The sequence below is a fragment of the Gracilinanus agilis genome, chromosome 2, assembly GCF_016433145.1.
Source record: "Gracilinanus agilis isolate LMUSP501 chromosome 2, AgileGrace, whole genome shotgun sequence".
NCBI lineage: Eukaryota > Metazoa > Chordata > Mammalia > Didelphimorphia > Didelphidae > Gracilinanus > Gracilinanus agilis.
In genome coordinates, this window is record NC_058131.1 from 382,084,827 (window position 1) to 382,107,187 (window position 22,361).

At 37.4% G+C, this 22,361-nt stretch overlaps 1 protein-coding gene across 1 annotated transcript in view; it reads left to right on the forward strand.

The window, feature by feature from the left end:
• The window catches only part of EBF1 (EBF transcription factor 1), a 467,727-nt gene extending 448,512 nt beyond the window's left edge, over window positions 1–19,215 (forward strand). Inside the window, exons 16-20 of the mRNA XM_044659847.1 lie at window positions 2,752–2,817; window positions 4,007–4,184; window positions 4,825–5,004; window positions 7,749–7,943; window positions 18,032–19,215. Coding sequence (XP_044515782.1) covers window positions 2,752–2,817; window positions 4,007–4,184; window positions 4,825–5,004; window positions 7,749–7,943; window positions 18,032–18,063 — 651 coding nt within the window. The 3' untranslated portion in view covers window positions 18,064–19,215. The remainder of the gene's footprint in view (window positions 1–2,751; window positions 2,818–4,006; window positions 4,185–4,824; window positions 5,005–7,748; window positions 7,944–18,031) is intronic.
• The last annotated feature ends 3,146 nt before the right edge of the window (window positions 19,216–22,361 follow it).

A 22,361-nucleotide genomic window follows, 5' to 3' on the forward strand; every position in this document is an offset into this window, starting at 1 on the left:
GACCTGCTCGTCATGTTCTGTCTGTGTGTTCAGTGGCTCTCAGCTCTGATTGAAAGGCAATATATTAGATCCCGAACACAAACACGCTCGGGGGCTAGTTCACTGGGAGCGTAATGACATGGAGGTGAGAGCAATTTTCTGGTCATCGCAATCCAAGCACCTTGCAAGGTCCATTGCGCTAACTCATAGAAGGCTTAGGAGCTCCTCTCTCTTTTCTATAAGCCAGAAATAACTAATATCACCAGAATAACTTTGGTGAATCTGAGACCAATTTAGACTCTCTCTCAAATCCCAAAGTTAATATTTCAGTGAAGGATATCCTACCCATTTAAAAATATTATTTTAAGGTAGGGCTCCCAGCAAGATATATGTAGGTTCTCTCTACTTAAGGCTGCTTGTTGGCTTTAGCTTATGCTCTGTTGATTACCTGGTTGGGTAATAGGTATTGAATGGAAAAATATACTTTAAGCATCATGAACCAACAAAAGCTCCTACTGTTAAGAACTTTTAAGAAAAAAAATCTTGAATTTGTTTTGTTATGTTTAAATGATACAGTGGAAGTGAAGAAGAACTAAATTTTCTTAAGTTAACTTTAATTTCTTTTTTCTGGTTTTCATAACTTTAAAAAATAAGCAGTAAAACTGTAAATATTGGTTAATATCTTGTGCCCCGATAGTAGAATGCATTCCCTGCTGACGTGTAACTCAAAGCTGTTAGCATGAACTTATCTCTTCCCTAGTTGTGGATTCAATGTTGATAACTTAAAAGAAGAGTACTTGTTTAATTTACTAACATGAGAAAGACTCCTTTATATAAGTTCAGGTTCTAACATACATACTAGTGTCTTTTGGCCAGACAAGAAATACATTGTCCAAATAGTAAAAGGAGAAAAAAAATATAAAAATTCCTGAAAGGCTAAATACCAGCATAAATATTTATTTGAAAAAATAAATGTCCAGAGAGCTGGAAAAGCCAGATTTGAGCAAATAAACTAAATTCATGCTGTTTTGTTTTAATCTTTTCTAGGAGCCAGATAAGGCAGCAGGGTTTAGGAGAGCTCTGTGAAAGCATCACAGACCACATTTGATATGGGGATAGGGTTTAGTGCATCCATACCCATAGTAAATTATTAACCTGTGTGGTCAAATACCACAACAAAACAACAAAAAAGAAAGGCAAATTCTCTGGTAACCCACCTTTAACATTAAAAAATTATTTCAGATGTATTGATTCAAAACCCATTGATTATATAATGCTTTTCGCTTCATGCGTAAAGAATAACTGAAAATATGTTTCGTGAAGAGGGCTAGAGCAGCTTTAGGCAAGCATAAATGTTTATTGAGAACTCCAAACCCCTCCATCTCATTTTTGAATTTAGGACATTATATATGTCATAAGTAGTTACTGCGGTATGACAACTATTTTATCTTATATTATAGAGAATTTAAAATTGGAAAAATGCTAATATGGATCTAAAAGCTTGTCATCTCAAGAGTTTTTCAAGGATTTTTGAAGAGCCTATGGTGACAGCGAAATGAATGCAATTATATCCCTATTTTCTGATCAGAGTCTACGATCTATGACAACTGAGCATCATGCTTCCTTTTCTGTGTAGAATCTCTAGTGTGGAAAATATTGAAAGTTGCACTTTTTAAAAACTTTATACACAGCCTCAACCCTATACATCTTATTGTAATTATTTTTAACAGTCTTGCTGTGCATTTGTGATGCTTTGCATTGCATTTACTTCTCTGTAAATGAATTTCTTTTTTATTTGTTCCTTACGCATTGTTGAATGAATGGATTTGCAGGGCCTAATTATAAAAATACATCCAAACCTTCAGAATATCAGAGTACACATGGTAGTGATCTCTTTGGGCTATTAAAAGAAATAAAAGTTTCTACCTTGTTGCCAGCATTTTTTCTCATATACTTAAAAACAGACAGAATATGATATTTAGCCAGAAGTGCCAATGGAATATAGGGATGACTAAACTGTAGAAAAAAATAAAACATTCTGGAGATTTCCATCAGGGTGGTCATAAATGAAGAAATTGGAAGAGTGATAGAATGCCAGTGAAATTTTTTCATAAAAAGGTAGAGCTAGCTTTGAAAACTGATTTAAAGTGAACTTGAGGGTTTGGGGGGCAGGTAGGAGGTATTATGTCTTAATACTCTTTGGAAAAGAGGAAGGATCACATTCCTTCATCATGTGGATTTACTTCTGGGTGCTCTTATATCATGGCTGTGAAATACAAGAGAGATAAACAAAAGTAGTTTAATGCTACATGTTTCCAGTAGCTGAAGATTGATTGGAAATCTCTTGAAAATGACCTGTCTGATAAGGTCACAGTTCCTGGAATAAGCAATTAAGTGCAAAATAAACACATCTTAGGGATTCATAACATGCACTGAATGGCATCGATTGTAGTAATCTAGTAAATGACCTTAGAATTGTATTCTGCAATAAACGTATGAGTGCTTTATCCTGCAGATGGCAGACAATTGACTGATGTATTTTATCTTTCAGCCCCAATGACGCTCACCTTTTGACTCGATTAAGTGTATATGTGAACAGGGATAAACTCATGATTTAACACTATTCTGGGGGGCCTTCCCAAAACGGTTCTGTTGGAGGACTTCCTTGGAAATGAGGCTGGGGAATGCAACTGTATGAAAAGATTAAAGCAAAGTCCCTTCACTATTATCTTTGCTTCACTCAAAGGAATATATCTGTTTTTCTATTGGCAGGAAGTAATACTCAAACGAGCTGCAGATTTAGTGGAGGCTCTCTATGGCATGCCACACAATAACCAGGTAAGGATGCTTTGTTTGTACAACATTAAATAGTCTGAGAATGTAAAGCTTATTGCACTATTAAGAAAGTGAGAAAAAAAGAATATGAACAAGTTTAGAGATTGTTTAGTTCATATTACAGTATAGTATTCTCATTTTGTAAAAAACAAAATTTTATCACCTTCCCTGGTTATTTACCTTCAGTGGAAAAAAGACTTCTTTGAAAAACTGGAGAAGTATTTTAGAAGGAAATGGAGTTATTTTAATGTGCTTTCATTTCACAAATCCTGCCTCTAAAAAAAGCTGGGAACCTTCGGAAAAGGAACTAGAATCTTTGTCCTTAGAGGAATAATCAGACTTAACCAGTGTCATCTGCTTGTTTCAACTGTCATTGCTTAATGTCCAAAAGACCAAGTTCTTTTTGTCTCTGGAAGGCTGCTAGTTTCTTCTTCATGCCCTTTGAATCCATGTGTAGCATAGCCTTTCTGAGGAATGCAGTGGTTTTGGTGGTGTTATTGCACAAGATGGTACCAACAACACTGGATTTGGTATCTGAAAACCTGAGTGTGGATCCCTACAATTTTGTTGATATTTGTACAGTATTTTAAAGTTTTTAAAGTATTTCATAGACGTTATCTCATTCAAACCTCATAATGGCTTTGGAAAGTAGATTCTGCAGAGATGATCATCCTGCTCGGAAAAGTGAGATAGTTTGCCTTTGGTTATATAGCCAGTAAACATCAAAGGTGGGATTTGAACCCAGGTTTTCCTGCCACGTGTAGAATTCTAACCACTGTGTGGTGCTGCCTCCTCAACACTCAAGAGTCAATCATCAATAGTTAGTAACCTGCCTGACCTAAATAAAAGCTAGCAATTATATAGCATTTTTAAGGTATACAAAATGTTTTTCTTACATTAACTCGTTTGATTATCACAGCCACCCTGTGAAGCTGGTACAGTACTACTATTATGCCTATTTTATGGTTGGAAAAAAATGCGGCTGAAGTGAGGCAAATGACTTGTTCAGAGTCACACTAGAATCTGAGGCAGGATTTGAATTCAGATCGTTCAGACTCCAAGTTCAGCACTCTACATTCTCTGCTAATTGTGTTTTCATCGTGTATTAGTTCCCATCATCCGAAAGATAAATGCTACCATACTCAGAGAAAGTATTTGGAACATTCGTTTTATTAACTTTTTTTTGTTTTAGGAAATCATACTGAAGAGGGCAGCTGATATTGCAGAGGCCCTGTACAGCGTTCCTCGTAACCACAACCAGCTTCCTGCCCTTGCTAATACTTCGGTTCATGCTGGAATGATGGGAGTTAATTCATTCAGTGGACAACTGGCAGTGAATGTTTCAGAAGCTTCACAAGCCACCAATCAGGGTCAGGAATCTGTACTAACTACATCCTGTTTCCTCTCCTTCCCCCTTCTTCTCCCCCCTGCCCTCCTCTCCTTTCCTAATTATCTTCTCAAATCACATTTTCTCCAGAAAACATTCCCAGCTCTTATTTGTAATGTGCTATTTTATAACTTAGTTTGTGGTTGTCACCACTATTAGGGACTTGAGGCTGGCATGGAAAGATGAATTTTCCATTTATGTTTTTGACTGTCACATAAAAATATAGGTGACAGATAGCAAAGGAGGCCAGAATTAAAGTCCTAAGGGCCAAGGGACAGCAGCAACTCCTGCCAATGGAAGAGAAACCTGTTAGCTTCAGGGTACAACCCTTAAACTGCGATTTATTTCTGTGGCAAACCAATAATTTATAGAGCTTGAGTTCCCACTTCCTTCAGCCCTGCTAAGTATTTATGATATCCCAAGGATGTGTCTTTTTCTTCCTTCCCATTTTAATCACAAAGCTAGCGGCTCAAAAGCCCCAGAAAGGAAGGTTGACCCCCTACCCACTGGATTGTAGGGAAGAGTAGGAAAGGGGAAAGGAGAAGAAATCCTCTTTTTCTTTTCTTACCTAAGGTACGAATCACTTAAATCCTTCCCCTACTTGGGATTTTCTCTATTCCCAGGTTTCACTCGAAATTCAAGCAGCGTATCCCCACATGGGTATGTGCCGAGCACCACCCCACAACAGACCAACTATAATTCTGTCACCACAAGTATGAATGGATATGGCAATGCTGGCATGTCCAACTTGGGTGGATCCCCAACCTTCCTCAATGGCTCAGCTGCCAACTCTCCTTATGCCAGTAAGTACGGTTGTTCTGCATTTCTCTGCATGTTTTCATCAAAAAGAACTGAAAATCCACTTTGCCCCTCAATATTTAGCTTCTATTTTAGTCCTCAGTTCCAAGGCTGAAGGGCACTCAATTAAAGTTACCTGTGATGTGAATCCTGACTCTTCCACCAATTAAAGGCAAAGCCCTTTTCTTGAAGAACATGGCTTCCCTTGATTTTCACTAGCTCTGATTTTTTTTTTTTGGTGCCAGTTTCACTTGCAGAGATGAATCAAGAATTAAATAAAAAGAAAGAAATGTGGAATTTTTCTTTGGGACTTTGTCAAGCTGGGAATGAAGTTCCAGTTCAGTGATTTCTAGACAAATAAGTCATAAACCTGTATGTTTTTATCTCTATAGATCATCTATATCTTAAGAGGGAGTTGAAGATCTTTAGTCCAAGTCTCTCATTTTACAGATTAGGAAACTGAGGCATAATGAAGTTACTTGCCCCAGGCTATGCAGTTAATAAGGAAGCTCCTACTTGAAAATAGGCCTTTGGGTTCCAAGTGCAGTGCCCTAGGCCACAACTTTTCTAAATAAAATTACTATGTTTACAAAAATTCCAGGATCTTCAGGAAGATTTAAGGATACCATTCCAAGTTCATAATGCACGGAATGTTGTCTTGATGTCAAAAATCTTGCTAAAATATTTTAGCTCTGAAGGTACAGGAAATGTACATCCAACCCCGTCTACTTAGCAGTAGCAATTTGAGCATGTCTGAGACAATTTTCTTTTTCTTGAATTAAAAAAGGGTTACATGCACATATATGAGAGAGAAAGAGTTCATAATTCATCAGAATTTGACAACCTACTCCCCCTTCCCCACTGTGGACAGGAGCATGAACCCAGTAGAGGAAGTTGCTTTCTTTTTTTATTTTTAGTTTTGGAGAGAGAGAAAGTGACAGTCAGGGACAGGGAGGAAAGGAGAGAAAGAGAGATTTCTTGTGCTGCTAGACCATTTTTCTCTATGACTGAATTCTTGGATTCCTCATCTGGTGCAGTGAGGTTTTATGGGTGTAGAAGTAGATATTTCCTGGGCATTGAAACTACCTAAGAAACCTATTCCTATAACTATGTCTACTGAAGAGTTACTGTTTGAGGTCAGCCTTCCCCTCCTCTCACTTTTTATTTTGATCCATCAGAAGGTTGTCCCTGGTAAACCTATCATTTCACTAATACCTAATCCATTCAATCAGAAAATGTTTCAATCATGACCTGAAAATTAAAAGGTGGCATTCTTAATTAAATCAATAAACTAATTGCTGTATAGTAGCAATTCAATTTAGGCACTTTGATTGCTCAGCCTTCCTGAGTACTTGCAGACACCAAGTGACTTCAGCCCAAGATTGTATCTGTCAGACTGTGAAACTTTGAACATTTAATTTCCATTAATTGATTTCCTCAGTGTTCACAAATATAGTATCAGATTCTCAAATAGGCACTCAGATGGGACGATTTTATCTGCATAAATGCAAATAAAATAATAACAGAAAGCCCAAATGATTTGAGATTTTTCCTCTATAAGATTTAATTATTCATAAGCCACTCATGTTGAAAAATTCCAAATGGGATTGAAAAAAATAAATAAGGCAAGACTTTCCACTAGTGAATGCCCTTTCTGGTGTGGTGTCTGGTATCCAATAATATTGTAACAAATGGAAGTGTTCGACTATATTTCACCCCTCCCTCTTTGAGATTCCCCACCTCTAAACACACATAATGATCACATTTGCCAAAGAGATTAATTGCCTTCTTCAGTGAAACAGCGGGACTTCAAATCTACGTATATTTAAAAATCAAACCTCCAGTACAGGAATTTTGCAATTTAAATGGGGATTATTATTGAGCGCATTTTCACATTTATAAATCCTTGGAGAGATATAAAAATGCTACCCTCATTAAAAGAAAAATACAGTTTAGAAAATATATCTGTGAAAATTCCAAAGACAGCTCTGTTTTCCTGCTGCAGAAGCACCTGATAGCCTAACATTTGGGCTTTGGCTATTGCCTAAAATCGAGCAGCGTCTGCCAGTGAACTGTTGAGAGACAGTTTCTCCAAAGCCTGTCTCCTTTTCAGCAGTGTTGCAAGGGCCAGGTGATGCAAAGCGATCAATTCCTACCTGTGTAAACTTGCCAAAGCCTTAGCCTCAGATACAAATATCAGCCAAATAGCCCACGTAATACGGGTGATGATCCATGCAAATGTTGTTTCCTTTGCAGTTAGCAAGGTAACTTTTTCTAGGGTTTGGTTCAGAGGCCTGGGATTTAAAATTTTGCAGCTAAAAATCAAAGTGCTGGTGCTTTATTTGTCCACCAGAGAGGGAAGAGAGTTTGGGTTTCTGTGAACAGATGGCATATGGAGAAAAGACTGAAGAAAGTCTCTCAGCAGGGAAAAAAAATCAAGTTGTGTGTGGGATGGCAGGACCCTCTGTAGAAGATGTATTTCATGAAATAAACAAGAACTAAATCACTAATGCCAAAAGATTAAAGACCAAGACTAAAGGGGATCTTGGCTGGTGGAGGATATACATCTGTCTCAACTATCCTGGGTCTCCTGGTCAGCTATTATCCTCTTCCCTGAGTATTGCCAAGGCTTTGCCATTATTAGTCATGATATTGAACCTGAGTACCAAACAATACTCAGAACTGCCCTGAAGCCCCCAGATGACTTCCACTTTCCTGATGAAGTTGTTTTTTTCCCCCTATTTTTCAGTTGTGCCATCAAGTCCAACCATGGCCTCCTCCACAAGCCTCCCCTCTAACTGCAGCAGTTCCTCTGGGATCTTCTCCTTCTCACCAGCCAACATGGTCTCAGCAGTGAAACAGAAGAGTGCTTTTGCTCCAGTTGTGAGACCACAGACTTCCCCACCTCCCACCTGCACCAGCACCAATGGGAACAGCCTGCAAGGTAACTGTGGTCCACACTGGGGCTGGCCCTCCCCTCTTCACCTTAGAAGCACTGAGCCTACAGCCCCTGGACCCACTCCTGAGTTTTTGCCAAAGTGCCCCGTGCCCTGTCTCACCCTCTCTCCCCTCCTCTGTTCCTTTAAGTGTCCACCCCCTTTATTCTGCCCTTGCCCCACTCACACCCAGCCCTCTTGTGCTAGTGGACACCCGTGTTTCTAACTCCACCAGTTCTGTTAAAGGGAAGTTCCACTTGTCAGTTCAGCTTCAAGTGTGTTGTACAATAGTATTATTTCCTTTACTAATATCATCCTTTTTCTTTTCTCCTCTCTTATTCCCTGTTGTCGTCATTATCAGACCAGTCTTTTGTGGACTCTAGCAAGTACTCCACTGCAGGGTCTCTCCAGGGACTGGCCTTCTCCTGAAGTACGTCACTAAATCTTCCCTTCCTTTTGCTTTTGTCATGATGTACATGTACAGAATCCTCCTCAGCTGGGAAGGGACTACTGGAGGGGACTGGAGCTAATATGTTGCTCTTGTGTCTCTAGGTGTTAATGGTTTATTAGAGTCAAATTTAGATTCTGATTCTGGCGGTACTCAATCATCATGTAGGAAGCCCACCATCTCAGCCACCTGAGCTTATTCTGGTTCAAACCTGTCATAGAAAGTTGAGGTGAAGCTTCAAATGATAGGAAAGGGACTTCTAGAGACCCACATGACCATTTAGTTCTTTGGGTTTGTCCCCCCACCACCTGCCTCATAGTCTCCAGATTACTCAAAGAAAAACCTGCATGGATTTTGAGACAACACTCAGACTAGGATTCTAAGGTGGGACCAAACTAATTAATTCTGCCCTGTTTGAGGTTCCGTATCTCTAGGACTAGGTAGGAAGTTTCTCTGAAACTCAGTTTCTTCCTGTAGAAATTAGGGTTAGTAACTCTTGTGTTTGGTGGTAGAAGAGAGAGTTTTCTATAAATTTTAACGTGCTAGATGAAACAAATCTAATCCTCTTTGATCAACTGACGAGTATTTATTAAGTGTTGACTGTGTACTAGATACTTGCTACTTTAGTAAATCTGTGCCTCATTAACATGAGCAATTGTTACATAATTAGAATGCATTAATTATATAGTTATAGAATAATTATATAATATATTAATTATCTCATAATTATAGAATAACTACATAATAAATTCATTATAGAACATTACAATTATAGAATAGCTATGTAATAGATTGATTACACATTACAAGTATAGAATAAATTATGTAATGTATAATTAGAATTAGACTATATTAATTATACAATTAGAATCCTTTATTCTCTTGACAGGAAGCTTTAACTTATTGAAAAAAAGGCAGGTGGGAGTTAATGTATACCTTCTGTGGTTTTCAACTGGATTTTACTCAAGGAATGAGTCTTTTCCAAATGCTATAACTTTTGTCATCTTTGTAGCAGGGACAACATCCCATATTCATTCAATGCAAAAGTTCTTAGCCTCTTTTTTGCGTGTAGCATGGACCCTTTTGGTAGTCTTGGTATCAGATTAACACTTTTAAATGTATAAAATGAAATACATAGGATTACCAAAAAAATTCTATTGAAATGTGGTTATTGAAATGTTTTTTTTAAGTTCATGGATCCCCAGTTGAGAAGCCCTGATCTATTACTTCACAGTTTATAAAACACTTTTATCACAAACCTGTGAAGTAGGGAGTACCCTATAAGCATGATTATTCCCATTATAGATGAAGAAAGAATGGCTCAAAAAAAAGTCAGTGACTTGGCCATCATCACATGGCTAATCAGTCTTGGGAGAAGCTCATCTCTTCTATTTCTCTCCCTACTTATCCTATGCCCTACTTTGCAACGCAGCATGTTGCAGCCATTTCTGGTTACTATTGCTCAGGCATCACTGTTGGTTGAGATCTTCCTGATTCACTTCAGCTAGTCAATTTTCTTAAAGGGAGGGGAAAAAACCTGACTCTGAAATGATGTTTTAGATAGCATTATTCATGATATAAAATGCATACATCCACAGAGGAGAATGAATCCATTCATAACAGCCTGACTCTGATTTAACTGATCGCTAAAAATAACACGACATTGAATTTAGTGTACTTTCACACTGGCAGACCAAGAGTGTATAATCCTTAAACTAGAGTCAGTTGTAAGGAGTTTGAATAATAATATAATATATAGAAAGCACAAATCTACCATGGAAAGTGGAAATCCACCGTTCTTGAACTGTCAGTCACTGACCTTGTTAAAAACTAATCTGACGTCAGAAACAAAATATAACAAGGTTTTTAATCGACAGCTAAGTAGTGGTGTACATGGAAGAAAAATAAAATATAACATTACCTTTTAGACTTAAGAAGTTGAAATTGCTGCAGTGCTTGTTGGCCATGATTCCAGTTACGACTCAATTGTTGGCCATGATTCCAGTTAAGATTCAATTCAAGTGGGTGGAGATGAATCAGTTTGGGATCCAGAGCATCAAGGAACAGCAAGAAAAGTGATTAAAAGTTTAAAAAAACTGTACTAGACTTTAATATTAGAACTGAACTGATCTCTGGAATTCACACCCAGGATTGTTATTGAGAAACTTTTAGTGAAATGGCCACAGAAAAGGCTTATAGACAGACCGGCCCCAAGGCCAGTTTGAAAGACCTAGAAAATATTCTAACCTTTTCTTCCACTTTTTATTTAATCATAGTTTTTGTAACAATAACAGATTATGACTATTTGCAAATCATAGAATCTCCAAATTGGAAGGGACCTTTCTGAGTCTATCTATTCAAGTCATTCTTAAAACTTTCCAAGCCAGAAGGCATTAAACCTTTACATAGGGGAATTCATTAATCTCTTTGCATCAGCTCATTCTACTTTGGGATAGCCTTAATTATTAGAAAGTTTTTCCCCTTATGTCAAACCAGAAAATTGGCTTCTTTGTAGTTTCTGTCCATTCCTTGTTGTTCTATAAATAAGTTCAAGCACATAAGCCTAATCCCTTTTTCAAATGACAATTCTTCAAATATTTGGAAGATAGCTGTCATTCTCACCCCTCACTAAATTTTTTATAGGTTGAACATCATCAGGTCCTTCAACTGATCTCAACTGATATCATGATTTTAAGGCCCTTTACTATTGTTCACATGTATTTGAATTCTCTCTAATACATTGATATTATTCCTTGTCATACCCATGAATCTCAACTGAATATTCCAGATATGGTCTAATTCATACTGGATGCCAGCTATCTCAATATGACCTATGATCTGAATAGTGTCTTTGGTTGTAATATCACAAACCTTGAGCTTATAGTCCACCAGCCTCCCAGACATTTTTTGGATGATTTTTTTAATCTAGCTGTATCTCTATATAATCTTTTAAACTCAAGTTCAAGTTTTATGTTTATTCACATTAAATATCATTTTTACACCTAAATCAATGTTCTAGTTCTTTAAGAATATTTTACATCCTGATTCTGTCATCTAGCATGTAAGCTTTCCCTTCTAGTTTTGGGTCATCTTCAAATTTGATAAGATTGTCCTCTCTATGATTTTATCTAGGTCATTAATGAAAATGTTAAACAGAACAGGGAAACCCATAGATCCTTAGAACACTCCAGTAGAAACCTCTTTCCATACTGACACTGGTGCAGTGATGACTACTCTTTGGATCTGGCCAACCACTTCCAATTTCATCTAACTATATTATTTTTAGCTAACTTCTCTGCATCCTATCCACAAGAATAGCATGAGCAGCTTTTTCAAATGTTTTACTAAAATCTCAGTAAACCATATCTATAGTATTTTCCTGATCTAACAGTATAGTTATCATTCACATTTGCAATATTGGTCTGAATCAAGAGCACATTTTACCCCAAATCTGACTTGTATAAAACCTGAATGTGTTGCTTTTGAGGTTAAATTGGTTTTGTTTTTGTTTTATGCCAATTTATATTTTTCTCTTAAGCACATATTTCTTAGAGATTTAGCCTATATGTAAAGGAATCTGTATTCAAACCAATGTGGTCCTTAACCACCTAAAGTACCTTGTGATCCTAATCCCAGTTACTGTGTGTTCTTCAAAATCATAGAGCATCTTTCTTTTTTAAAAAATTCCAATTTCTCATAAATTGATACTAACCTTCTCCCCCATTACAAATTACTATAGTTTTAGTCTCCTTCCAAAGGATTCTCTACTTTAGGACATTTTAGTCTTGTCTGTCAAAAACAAAGAGGAAAAAAAGATGTCCAGAGACCTTTTTGCTGAAAGTGATGTTATTTCTAAAATTTGATGGTGAACTATCCTGGTTGCTTTGCCTTCTCAGGGCCAAAGAACTGGAAGCAACAGCAGTGTGCTCTTATTACTTTTAATTTCTTTGTCCATGGGATGTTGTCTTCCTTCTCCTTGGCTGGAGACATTGGTCTTGTGACCATGGACAAGGCACCATGTTAACCTTGCACTCTCTCAATTTAGTGCTCATAAGGAACCTAAGTCACAGATAGAGTTGTTTCATGAAAGGCTGCAGTGATAGGATCAGAAAACATCTTTCCATATTGTGATCTTCATCACATGGAAACAAAATAGTATATATATAAATATATGTTTAAAAAATCCAGGATATTCAAAGCAAACTCTGTGAATATGTTGATCCTCTCCTCCTCTCCAGTTTCCATTTCACCTCTCATCAAGTCTCAACCCTACCTCTTCATGCCCAGAAAGTCACATAAAGAAGTAATATGTTTTATGACCTTTTTTCCTTTTGTTTGATTCTTTTATATATATATATATATATATATATATATATATATATGTATGTGTGTGTGTGTATTTCTTATGTATGTATACATGAGATACATAGTATAAATACGTACATAAGAAATATATATATATATATATATATTAGTTTCTTGGAAGAAAACATTGTTTCCCCAATTCCTACAAATCTGTAATACTTTCAACTTTGACACTATTCTTATCAAATGAATACAGCAAGCATTAAATCAATTTAAATTGCAGTGGATTTTAAACCAACTTGCTAATACCTCTACTCCTCCTCTACAAATGTCCCTTTCTCTCCATTCACATGGACATCTTTTTGGGTCAGGGCCTTATCTCCTCTCATATGGATTGTTGCAGTGGTCACCCTGGCTTCCTGTCTTTCCCCTCTTCAATCCATTTTCCCAATGACTTCCAAAATAATCATCTTAATGGTAAAGTCTGACAATGTCATGCTTCTGTTTAAGAATCTTAAGTAGACACTTATTGCCTCTAGGATATAATACAAATGTTTCAACCTGGCAGTTAAAGCCTTTTGAAATCTGGCACCAGCCTTACTTTGAATGAATGAATGAATGAAGCATTTATTAAATATTTACTATGCCCTAAGCACTATGCAAAATGCTAGAGACACATAAAAAGCAAGACAGTTTCTGCCCTCTAGGAGCCCACATTCTGATAAAGGGAGACAACATGTATAGAGGAATGGTTGCCTTGGAGGGACATTTTGATTTAGGAAGTCACAGTTATGGGAGTAGAATCACTGGAGAACCAATTGATGCATCCTTTCTAGTAGCAACGGCTATTAATTTTATTATGATTTTCAAAGGAAGAAGTGGAAAGGCATGAACCACTGCAAGTCAAATGGTAGAATGGTAGCTATGGCGGAGTGTGGGCAGCTAAATGGAATAGTGAATAGAGTTCCAGGCCTAGAGTCAGGAAGAGTCATCTTCCTCAGTTCAAAACCAGACTCAGACACTTACTAGCTTTGTGACCCTGGGCAAGACACTTAATCCTATTTTCCTCAGTTCCTCATCTTTAAAAAGAGTAGGAGAAGGAGACAGAAACCACTCCAATACCTTTGCCAAGAAAACCTCAAATGGGTTCAAGAAGAGTTGGACACAACAGCAGAACAACAAATGGTGGTGTGTAAAGCCTGGCTCAATAGAATAGAGACAACATATAAGTCTAGGTTCTTACAATCAATCACCAGCTGGGCTAGGAAGGGCTGGTGGGGGGGGGGCTGGGCAATTCCAAAGCTAAATGGATTAAGTCCCCTGTACCATGGTCTTTGGAGGTACAGTGATCCAGAAAGTGGTAATATTTGGTGGCAAAACCAGCAGGGCAATGACAAGATGACAAACCAGGGTGGAATGCAGAATATTGTGGAAGCCATGAGCACCTGAAGCTGATGCATCCACCATATTTATTTTCTCCACCTTTTCTCCTAAACTACTTTCTATTCCCTGGATTTGGCCTTTTGCTTCTTATATCCATGTCTTTACAAGGCTCTCCTTCATGCCTGTCTCACATCTGTATATTGGAATATAGGACATCCTTTTAAGATTAGCCTAGGTTCTATCACATATAAGAAGCCTTTTCTGATCTCCTTGTTATTAGGACTGATTCTTCTCAGATTTACTTATCTTTTTACACATTGTATTTCCTCCCAAAATGTAAGTTATCGGGAGCAAAACCTTTTTCACTTTTTTATTTGCATTTCTAGTGACTATCATAGTGCTTTACATGGAGTCAGTGCTTAATAAAGACTTGTTGAATTGAGTTCCCCCTAGAGAAAGTCCCTACACAGAAGGGAGGTGGTGGGATCAGAGCTCTGGATTAGGAAAGAGACTAAGGGCATCTAGTCCAATCCTTTTCTTTTTTTTTAGATGAGAAAAATGAGACCCAGAGATATTGGGACTTGTCTAAGGTTATATAAGTAGAAGTCAGGATTTAAACCTAAGCTTTCTCACTGTAAATCCAGTGTGCCTTCCTCTGTTACATTTTGAGATGATATCACTGCGGGACCTGCGGTCCTCCTATGAGTCAAGCAGGCACCAATAAATGAAAGTGCTAGCAATCTTATTGAATGTTTTAATCACTAGATTCCATCCCCATCACAGATAGTATTAAACTGTAGAGTTGTAGCAGACATGCAAAAATCTGTGATTGCAAAGATAACCATAATGTCTATCACCTTTGGTTGTCTTTAGTTCTTCTATAGAAAAACTAAATTCCTTCCTCTAAAATGGGGTCCAAGGTAGACTAGATACCCAATTCCATTCTGTATGTACAAGTCTCAATGAATTTCATTTTCTATACTGTAGACAAAACCCAAGTGGAGTTTTGTCTAATAAAATGAGAGAGTTGGACTAGATAATCACCAACATCCCTGGAGACCCTAATTTTGTTAGCAGAGATATTTAAAACATATAGTTCAGTCCCCAAAACCTACTTTGGGGCTTGGAACATATGGTTATCTAAACATGCTCTTTCTTTTTTTTGGCATCACTTATGTGTTTGGGCTATTTCTGTAGACCACATTAGATATTTGTCAAATCCCTGCTTGTTCTGTACTGGGTTGATGTAGTCAAAGTTATCCATGTATATGTATGTAGACATGGAGACCTCATTTTTACTCTAACCACTCTAGAGGAGACTTTCAGTATAAAGAAGATCTACCCAAGAAGATGTTGGCCATTGATCCAACCTTAGACTTATTTCACAAAAGAAGTTTAAGGTAACTTAACCCATCTCAATGGTGAGGATAGGGAATACATTTTAAAAAGACCATGTAGTATATATATTAAAGGTTAAAGGTACTCAATAGGGTACGTGGCACGATTAGACATGACATTAGAAACTTCCATTTTTGGGGGGGTTAATCACAATCACCATTTCACTTCATTATTGTTGAGTTCTCAGATTTAATCATATTTAAGACCCTCTTGAATCTTGGGGGGTCTGAGTTTCAAACTGGAATCAAACCTTTTGGGGTTTAAGTTGGTCTGCTCTTGGCAAGAGTCAACTTCCTGTTTCTAAGAAAAAAGACTTAGGAAGGCTTATGAAAAAGACTCCAGGAGTTGTTGGATTGCAAACTGTTCTTGCAAAACAACATTTGGATGATTTACGTGTAAATGAATCAGAAACATGTGGATTCAATTTCCCTGAAAATACAGATGGGTTTAAAAATTAACGGAAAAAGTGTTTGACAAAATGCATTTTTTTAAACTTTAAAATGTCTTTGGGGTGGGGAAGGAAAGCCTGAGAGCCTAAACCTAGCTGAGCTATGCTCACCCTAAAAAAAACTAATATCACATCACATTCTGGCCAGGAGAACTAGGAAATTGAGAGGGCAACTTCCTGGGAACCATCCTTTCTTTAAATGTGGGATTCACAAGTAAAATGACAGAATCTTTATATTTAGTTTTTCTCTAGCCCACTGCCCCAGAAATTTCTTCACTGTGCTTCCTTTCATGGGTCATTTATGCCAACAACTGCACATCATTTCTGGTCAACTAGAATCTTTACCATCATAATTTATTTTGAAATGTCTAATTTAGTTTAATTCTAAGGGGAAAATGATTAAGTACATGCTATATTTCTTTTTTTTAACCTTACCTTCTATCTTAATATCAATTCTAAGAAGAACAATAAAGGCTAGGCATTTGGGGTTAAGTAATTTGCCCAGGGTCACACAGCTAGTAAGTCTCTAAATCCATATTTGAACTTGGGTCCTCCTGACTCCAGGCCTGCTGTTTTTTCAACTATGTTTGCTGTATTTCTTTTTGAGAAAGTGTTGCATAATGGGTAGAGAGCTGGCCTTTTTTGGAGGAAGACCTACATTTAAGTTCTGCCTCTGACACATACTGGCTTTGTGACACTAGTCAAGTCACTTAACTTTTCAGTGTTCTAGACTCCTCTCTAACACCCTCATCTTCAAAGAAAGTTCCAGCCCGTTGGTCAAAAGAGTTGCCTCTTTAGGGAATCCTCTATACATGGAAACCACAAATCCAGTCTCTATCCCGATGTTTCTTTTAAATACAAAACTTGTGACTATTTGTTTGGTTGCAATCAGCTTTTCTTACCCCTAACCCATCCCTGTAATAACTCCTTCCATTTATATAGTGCTTTACAGGTTTTCCAAGTGCTTTCTCACGTATGATCTCACATGACCATTAGAAAACCCTGTGAAATAGGTAGGGCTTTGTAGAATCCTCATTTGACAGATAAGAAAAAAGACTCAGAGAGTTTGCAAAGAATGTTGGTGGCAAAGCCAGTAAGTAGAGTTTGTTTGCTGAAGACCAGTTTCCATTTTGTTCTCTCTGTCTTTTTTACCTTCTAGGATCTCCTCTGGAATCTCTGGACTGTCTACTTAGTCTTTATAAGATCATAGAACAAAGATTCCAAAATATCATTTTACAGATGAGGTAAACTGAGGCTCAGAGAAATTAGGTGATATACCACAGAGCTGAGTCTAGAACTCAGGGTTCTTGACTCTTAGTCCATAGAGTCTTCCAGTATGCTACTAGACTTTGCCTGCCCTCCTCTTGGTTCTACTTTTTCCACGAGCCACTTTAGGCACTGGTGACTCAGTTGGAATTATTGTCTCAATGTGGAAGCCATCATCTTTTGGGGGGGGAGGTCCATCGTTGTTCTCTTTTTTCCTTCATAGACAGAAAAATTCTTATCCACAGTGCATAGTACAGACTGGAGACACTCTCTCTCTCTCTCTCTCTCTCTCTCTCTCTCTCTCTCTCTCTCTCTCTCTCTCTCTCTCTCTCTCCTTCTCTTCCTCTCTTCCCTCTCCCCAGACACAGGCACGGAAATGAACTAACCCAAGAGTTGTTTACAGCCAGATACCCCTAGTGTTTGTGTCTGCAGAATGCAAAACACCATAGCTTTCTGTGTAAACTGCTGGCAGATGGGATTATGTTTGGCCATCCTCATGGGGGTTGGGGGAAGAGAGAGAAAAAGAGTTACTAACTTAATGAAAATTCTCTCTTTATTTTGCAAAGTTTTAGGTCTCAACTTTCCCAGCGGCATTCAAACTATGTAACTTTCCAGCTATGTTTTAAAATTGAAATCAGATTTGGAGAAGTGTTTAGTTATTTTGTTACACACCCATATATGTAATATGTGTGTGTCGATAAAAAAAATGCAATCCCTGTTTTATAACAAAATCAAATTACAGAACAGATGAGCACACTCAATCCAACATTGTGTTTTTCTCCTCCCAGTGAAAAGTCTGCATTGAAAAACATTGACTCCTTTTTTTCCTCCCTCTTTTCTTTCAACAGCTATATCTGGCATGATTGTCCCTCCCATGTGAAAGAATTGCCTTGAAGAATTTTATTAATGAAGAGGTTGGATCCTGCTACAGAGAGAAATCTGATACAAGTCCCAGAGTGGAACTTTTAACTCAGGCCTTTTTAAGAGGAATCACAATAACTGCAGATTTTTAAACAAACAAAATCACCGACCTTGCAAATACTGAAATTGGAAGGAATCTGCAAGTGCAGGGTGTTGGTTAAAGTTGTACATCCCAAGTATTTGGGAGATATATTTATTCTGTGTTGATAAAAGAAAATCCACTTTTTTTTTTTAAAAAAAGCTTAACTCAACAATCATTTGTCTTTTATAAACCGTAAAGCTATATATGAGGGACACTATAAATAAGACTCCATGTTTTAATTTATGATGTTTTTAAAGCTGTGTAAAGGGAGAATGAAGCGGTGACATTTACAAAAAAAAAAGTTTAAAAAAAAGCTTGTATGGGACAGAATAGGAATGCCAGTTAGAGTTTTCTAGAAGACTAAGGGTCGGCTCTTACGCCTTAAATGCATATCAAGTGGTAGTTTGCTCATACAGTGCATTTTCAGTATCTAACTTAACCTGCCACCCCATAGGAGTACAAGCTTATTGATCTCTTTTTGTATCATTGTCTTAAGTAATCATGTAAATAAATGCAACCTGGAAAGTTAAGCGATTTAAATGATCACATCTTTCTCTTCCACTCCAAAAATTCAGTGCCTCTAGATAGATTGCTGAAACTGCATATTGAAACCTGCTGCCATTCTCTTTTGCTAATATATCAGAATCTTCTGAAGTCAGTGGCCTCCAGAGAGTTTGGTGTAATAGTCTGTATTCATGTAAAAATCTCCTTTGAGACTTCATGGAACAGGGTCCAGGCATAAAACTCTAGACAACACACCCGTGTGTGTTTTCAAGCCAAAATCTATCCTCTAACCCCTCCATTTAAAAGGAAAAAAAATCAAAAAACAAAAACATATTGCCATTGACTCTTCTCACAGGCCGACTTCCCATCATCATTGCAAGGAACTGACAAAAGGTGCAATGCAGGAATTTTCACTCATGTCCCACTCAGATAGCTCCTGTATTAGTCGACCCTTACTGTTTGTAACATAATAGATTAAGCAACAGGTTAAGTGCTTTGGAATAAATAGTAAATGGAAACGTGAAACTGGGAGGGGGGGCGGGAGGGGTAATGATCAAAGGCTGAAACCTCCAAACCATAGCTTTTTGTTCTACAGGAATTTTGCTATCATTATCTGGGAAGTGTTCTTAAAAATTAAGAGTCAAAGATGCAGCAAAGTTCTGAGGATGCATTTACCTGATATTTTTCTTTGCTGTTGTGTTTTTGTATGTAGTTATAAATACTGTAGATTTTTTGTGATTTTTTGCCAAAGTTGTTGTTCTATTTATACATTTTAATGTCTTAAGACAGTTTTTTCAATATCACAAAAGATTTTACTGCATATTTTGCAAAGAGAGCTCACTACCTTTAGCTTGCACATATTTGCAAAATTAATTAAAAAAAAAGCTTTTTTGTTTTAAAGGGGATTTTGTAAAATATCCATTATAAATAATGTATTTATCTTTGGAATTTGTACATTGCTTTTTTTTTTTTTCCCATTGCCCTCCCCGCCCCTCTGTTTATTTTATTGTGTATGTTTGCTATGTGAAAAGTGCTGATTTGTTTGGTCACCTACAGTCGTATTAGCTGTTTCAATGTGATTTTTGAACACTTCATTTATAGTTATTTTTAGTATTGTTTTAAACCCTGCTTCCATTTTTTTATTTCAACCCAAAAGCCATTGTCTATTTTTGTATTATTTGTAAGTTAAGAAGTTTTTTCCAATATATGGCAAAAAAGTAGCATATTATTCTTGTAGCATTTAGTTCTGTAGATTTAAGAAAATGTATCCTTTGCTTTGGAAGCTTACAAAAAAAAAACACAAAAAAACTAATGCTGTTTTACTCTATTAATATGCATGGAATCTCTCCCCTTTGGAGTGACGCATTTTGTGCATTAAATTTGGGGAGAAACTTCATAGAAATCGATGAAAATACTTTCTTTCTTACGTCTGCTTGTATATTTCCTCTGTCTTTCACATAAATATAAACCAGCAGATTGGATGCCTTAACAATGCAAATCATATTCATTTCACTTGTACATTGTACTGTGCACCAGAACTGTCAATCATCACTAACATTCTAAGAAAAAAAAAAGAATTGAAAAGCACAAAAGAACTGTTTTGTTACCTTAAGACAATGTAACTTTTTACAAGAAATCATTTACAACAATGCTGCAACTGTGCATGCCCCCTGTATGGATTTTGCAATGGTTTCCACTAGACTGTCAGAGTGCGATTTTTATGGGGTTCGGGGGAGGGGAGGGACTGGGGAGGGGGGGGAGAGGAGGGGAGGAAGGCAGATTTTTTTCATGGTGAGAAAGAAAAATAAAATTTTTAAAAAGAACTGGAAAATGTCAGCGACATTGACGCTTAGCTTCTCGGTACTCAAGAAAGGTTGTCCTAATTCGCCCGGTAAGCGCTGGCTGGAGATGTACATGATTTAAAGCCATATTTTGTCTGGTGAGCCCCTGAGCTGTTTGGGAACCCTCGCTCAGCCTGGGGGGGGAGCCCCTTCGGACAGCGACGACAGACTGCGCCCATCTGTCAGCCATGTGCAGTATGCTTAGACCTTTTCTTCAAAATCCAAAGAGCCTGTAAGATGTGTACGCTTGGTGTTTTGTTGCCGCTATTTATAGGGACGGGAGGAAGGGAAGTTCAGGCCCTTTGCCCTGCTTCCATCCACACAAAACTCCTTTGACGAGGTAAAAGATTCCCCTTAAATACAGAATATGGCTTTAAGTGGAAAATAAAGAAAAGACAATTCCAATTTCGGTTTGAAAAAAAAAAAAAGAAAAGAAAAGAAAAGAAAAGGAAAGAAAAAGGAAAAATGCAGCTTCTCAGTGACTGGATTGCATAAGAGATGCCCCGGCCTCACAGTTGTACTAGGATACAGGTTAATTAAAACAAGTCATCTCTAAATCTACTAACCTTTCACCTTCTTATCAAAACTTTTTTGAATAGACACACACTGTACAGTTCTATTGTTAGAGAAACTAACTACTGTAGAGATTGTTATAATTTTTTTGCAGAAATTCAAGCTGTAAAAACTTTTCAACTTTCACGATATTTAATTAAAGTTACTTCCTGTCTGTGATGACAGCTCCTAGTTGTGTATTTATTTCTATTTCAGATGGTCCAAAGGGCAGCATTACTCCATGTTTCTGGCTGGTCAGGCTGTCTTTGACGAGCTAAGAAGGAAGAAATAGATGTATCTCACAATTAGCGCAGCTCCAGACACCCGCTTTCTTTGTTTGATGCTCTTTTGGGCTTTTGCTAATTTGGGATGCAAATTGGTATGCAAAGTGTACTGCTGCCCTCTGCTGGCAGCATCTAGACCTGCAGATGCCCATGCTGACCCATAGACTGGAGAGCCCTCCTTTTCACCCATGAGTCACCATGGAGAGGGGCCCCGCCATGACTGATTGATAATTTGGGGGACTTGCCATTTTGCATCAGATTGGTCACATACGGCTGCTAATGAATTCCACAGAGGCTTCTAGCTAATGGATTACATTCCATTGCTCTTTGAAAAATCTTAGACTTCCAACCCTTGCGCCATCTTTTTTTTTTTTTTGGTCATGTACACAGTAGGTTTTTTTTCACTCAGTGAAACAAAATTTACAGTCACATTAATGGGTTGAAAAGTGCATGCAACAGGGATATAAATTTCCACTTTTGATAAATGAGAACTTGATCCTATGAGTTAATTTGTTCTAAGATTAAACATATTTTTGTGAGACCAAACTGATTTTCAGAAAAATATTTCTTAAGTTGATGTTTAATAATGAAGATGTACATATTAGAACTGATACCTGAACCTTCACACTTCATTCTCACTGAGAAGTTCATACTGATCCAGTGTATCCACCAGTATCTACTAGTTGTGTTGCCGTGGCAAGAACTCCATGAGTACTCAATGAGATAATTTCCCTATAATGGGTCAAAGTCAACAAACATTCATTAAGTGCTCACTGTGTACCTGTTATAAAGAAAGGCAGACAAACCCATGCCTTCAAGAAGCTCACAATCTAATGGGAGACAGCATGGAAACAACCATGTATAAACAAGATAGATATGGGATTAATTGGAGGTATTCTCAGAGGAAAAGAGTTATATTCTCATTAAGGAATACTCATCACAAGTATGGGCAGGTTTATACCTCTTTTGCGGTTGTCACCACTAAGAATTCTAC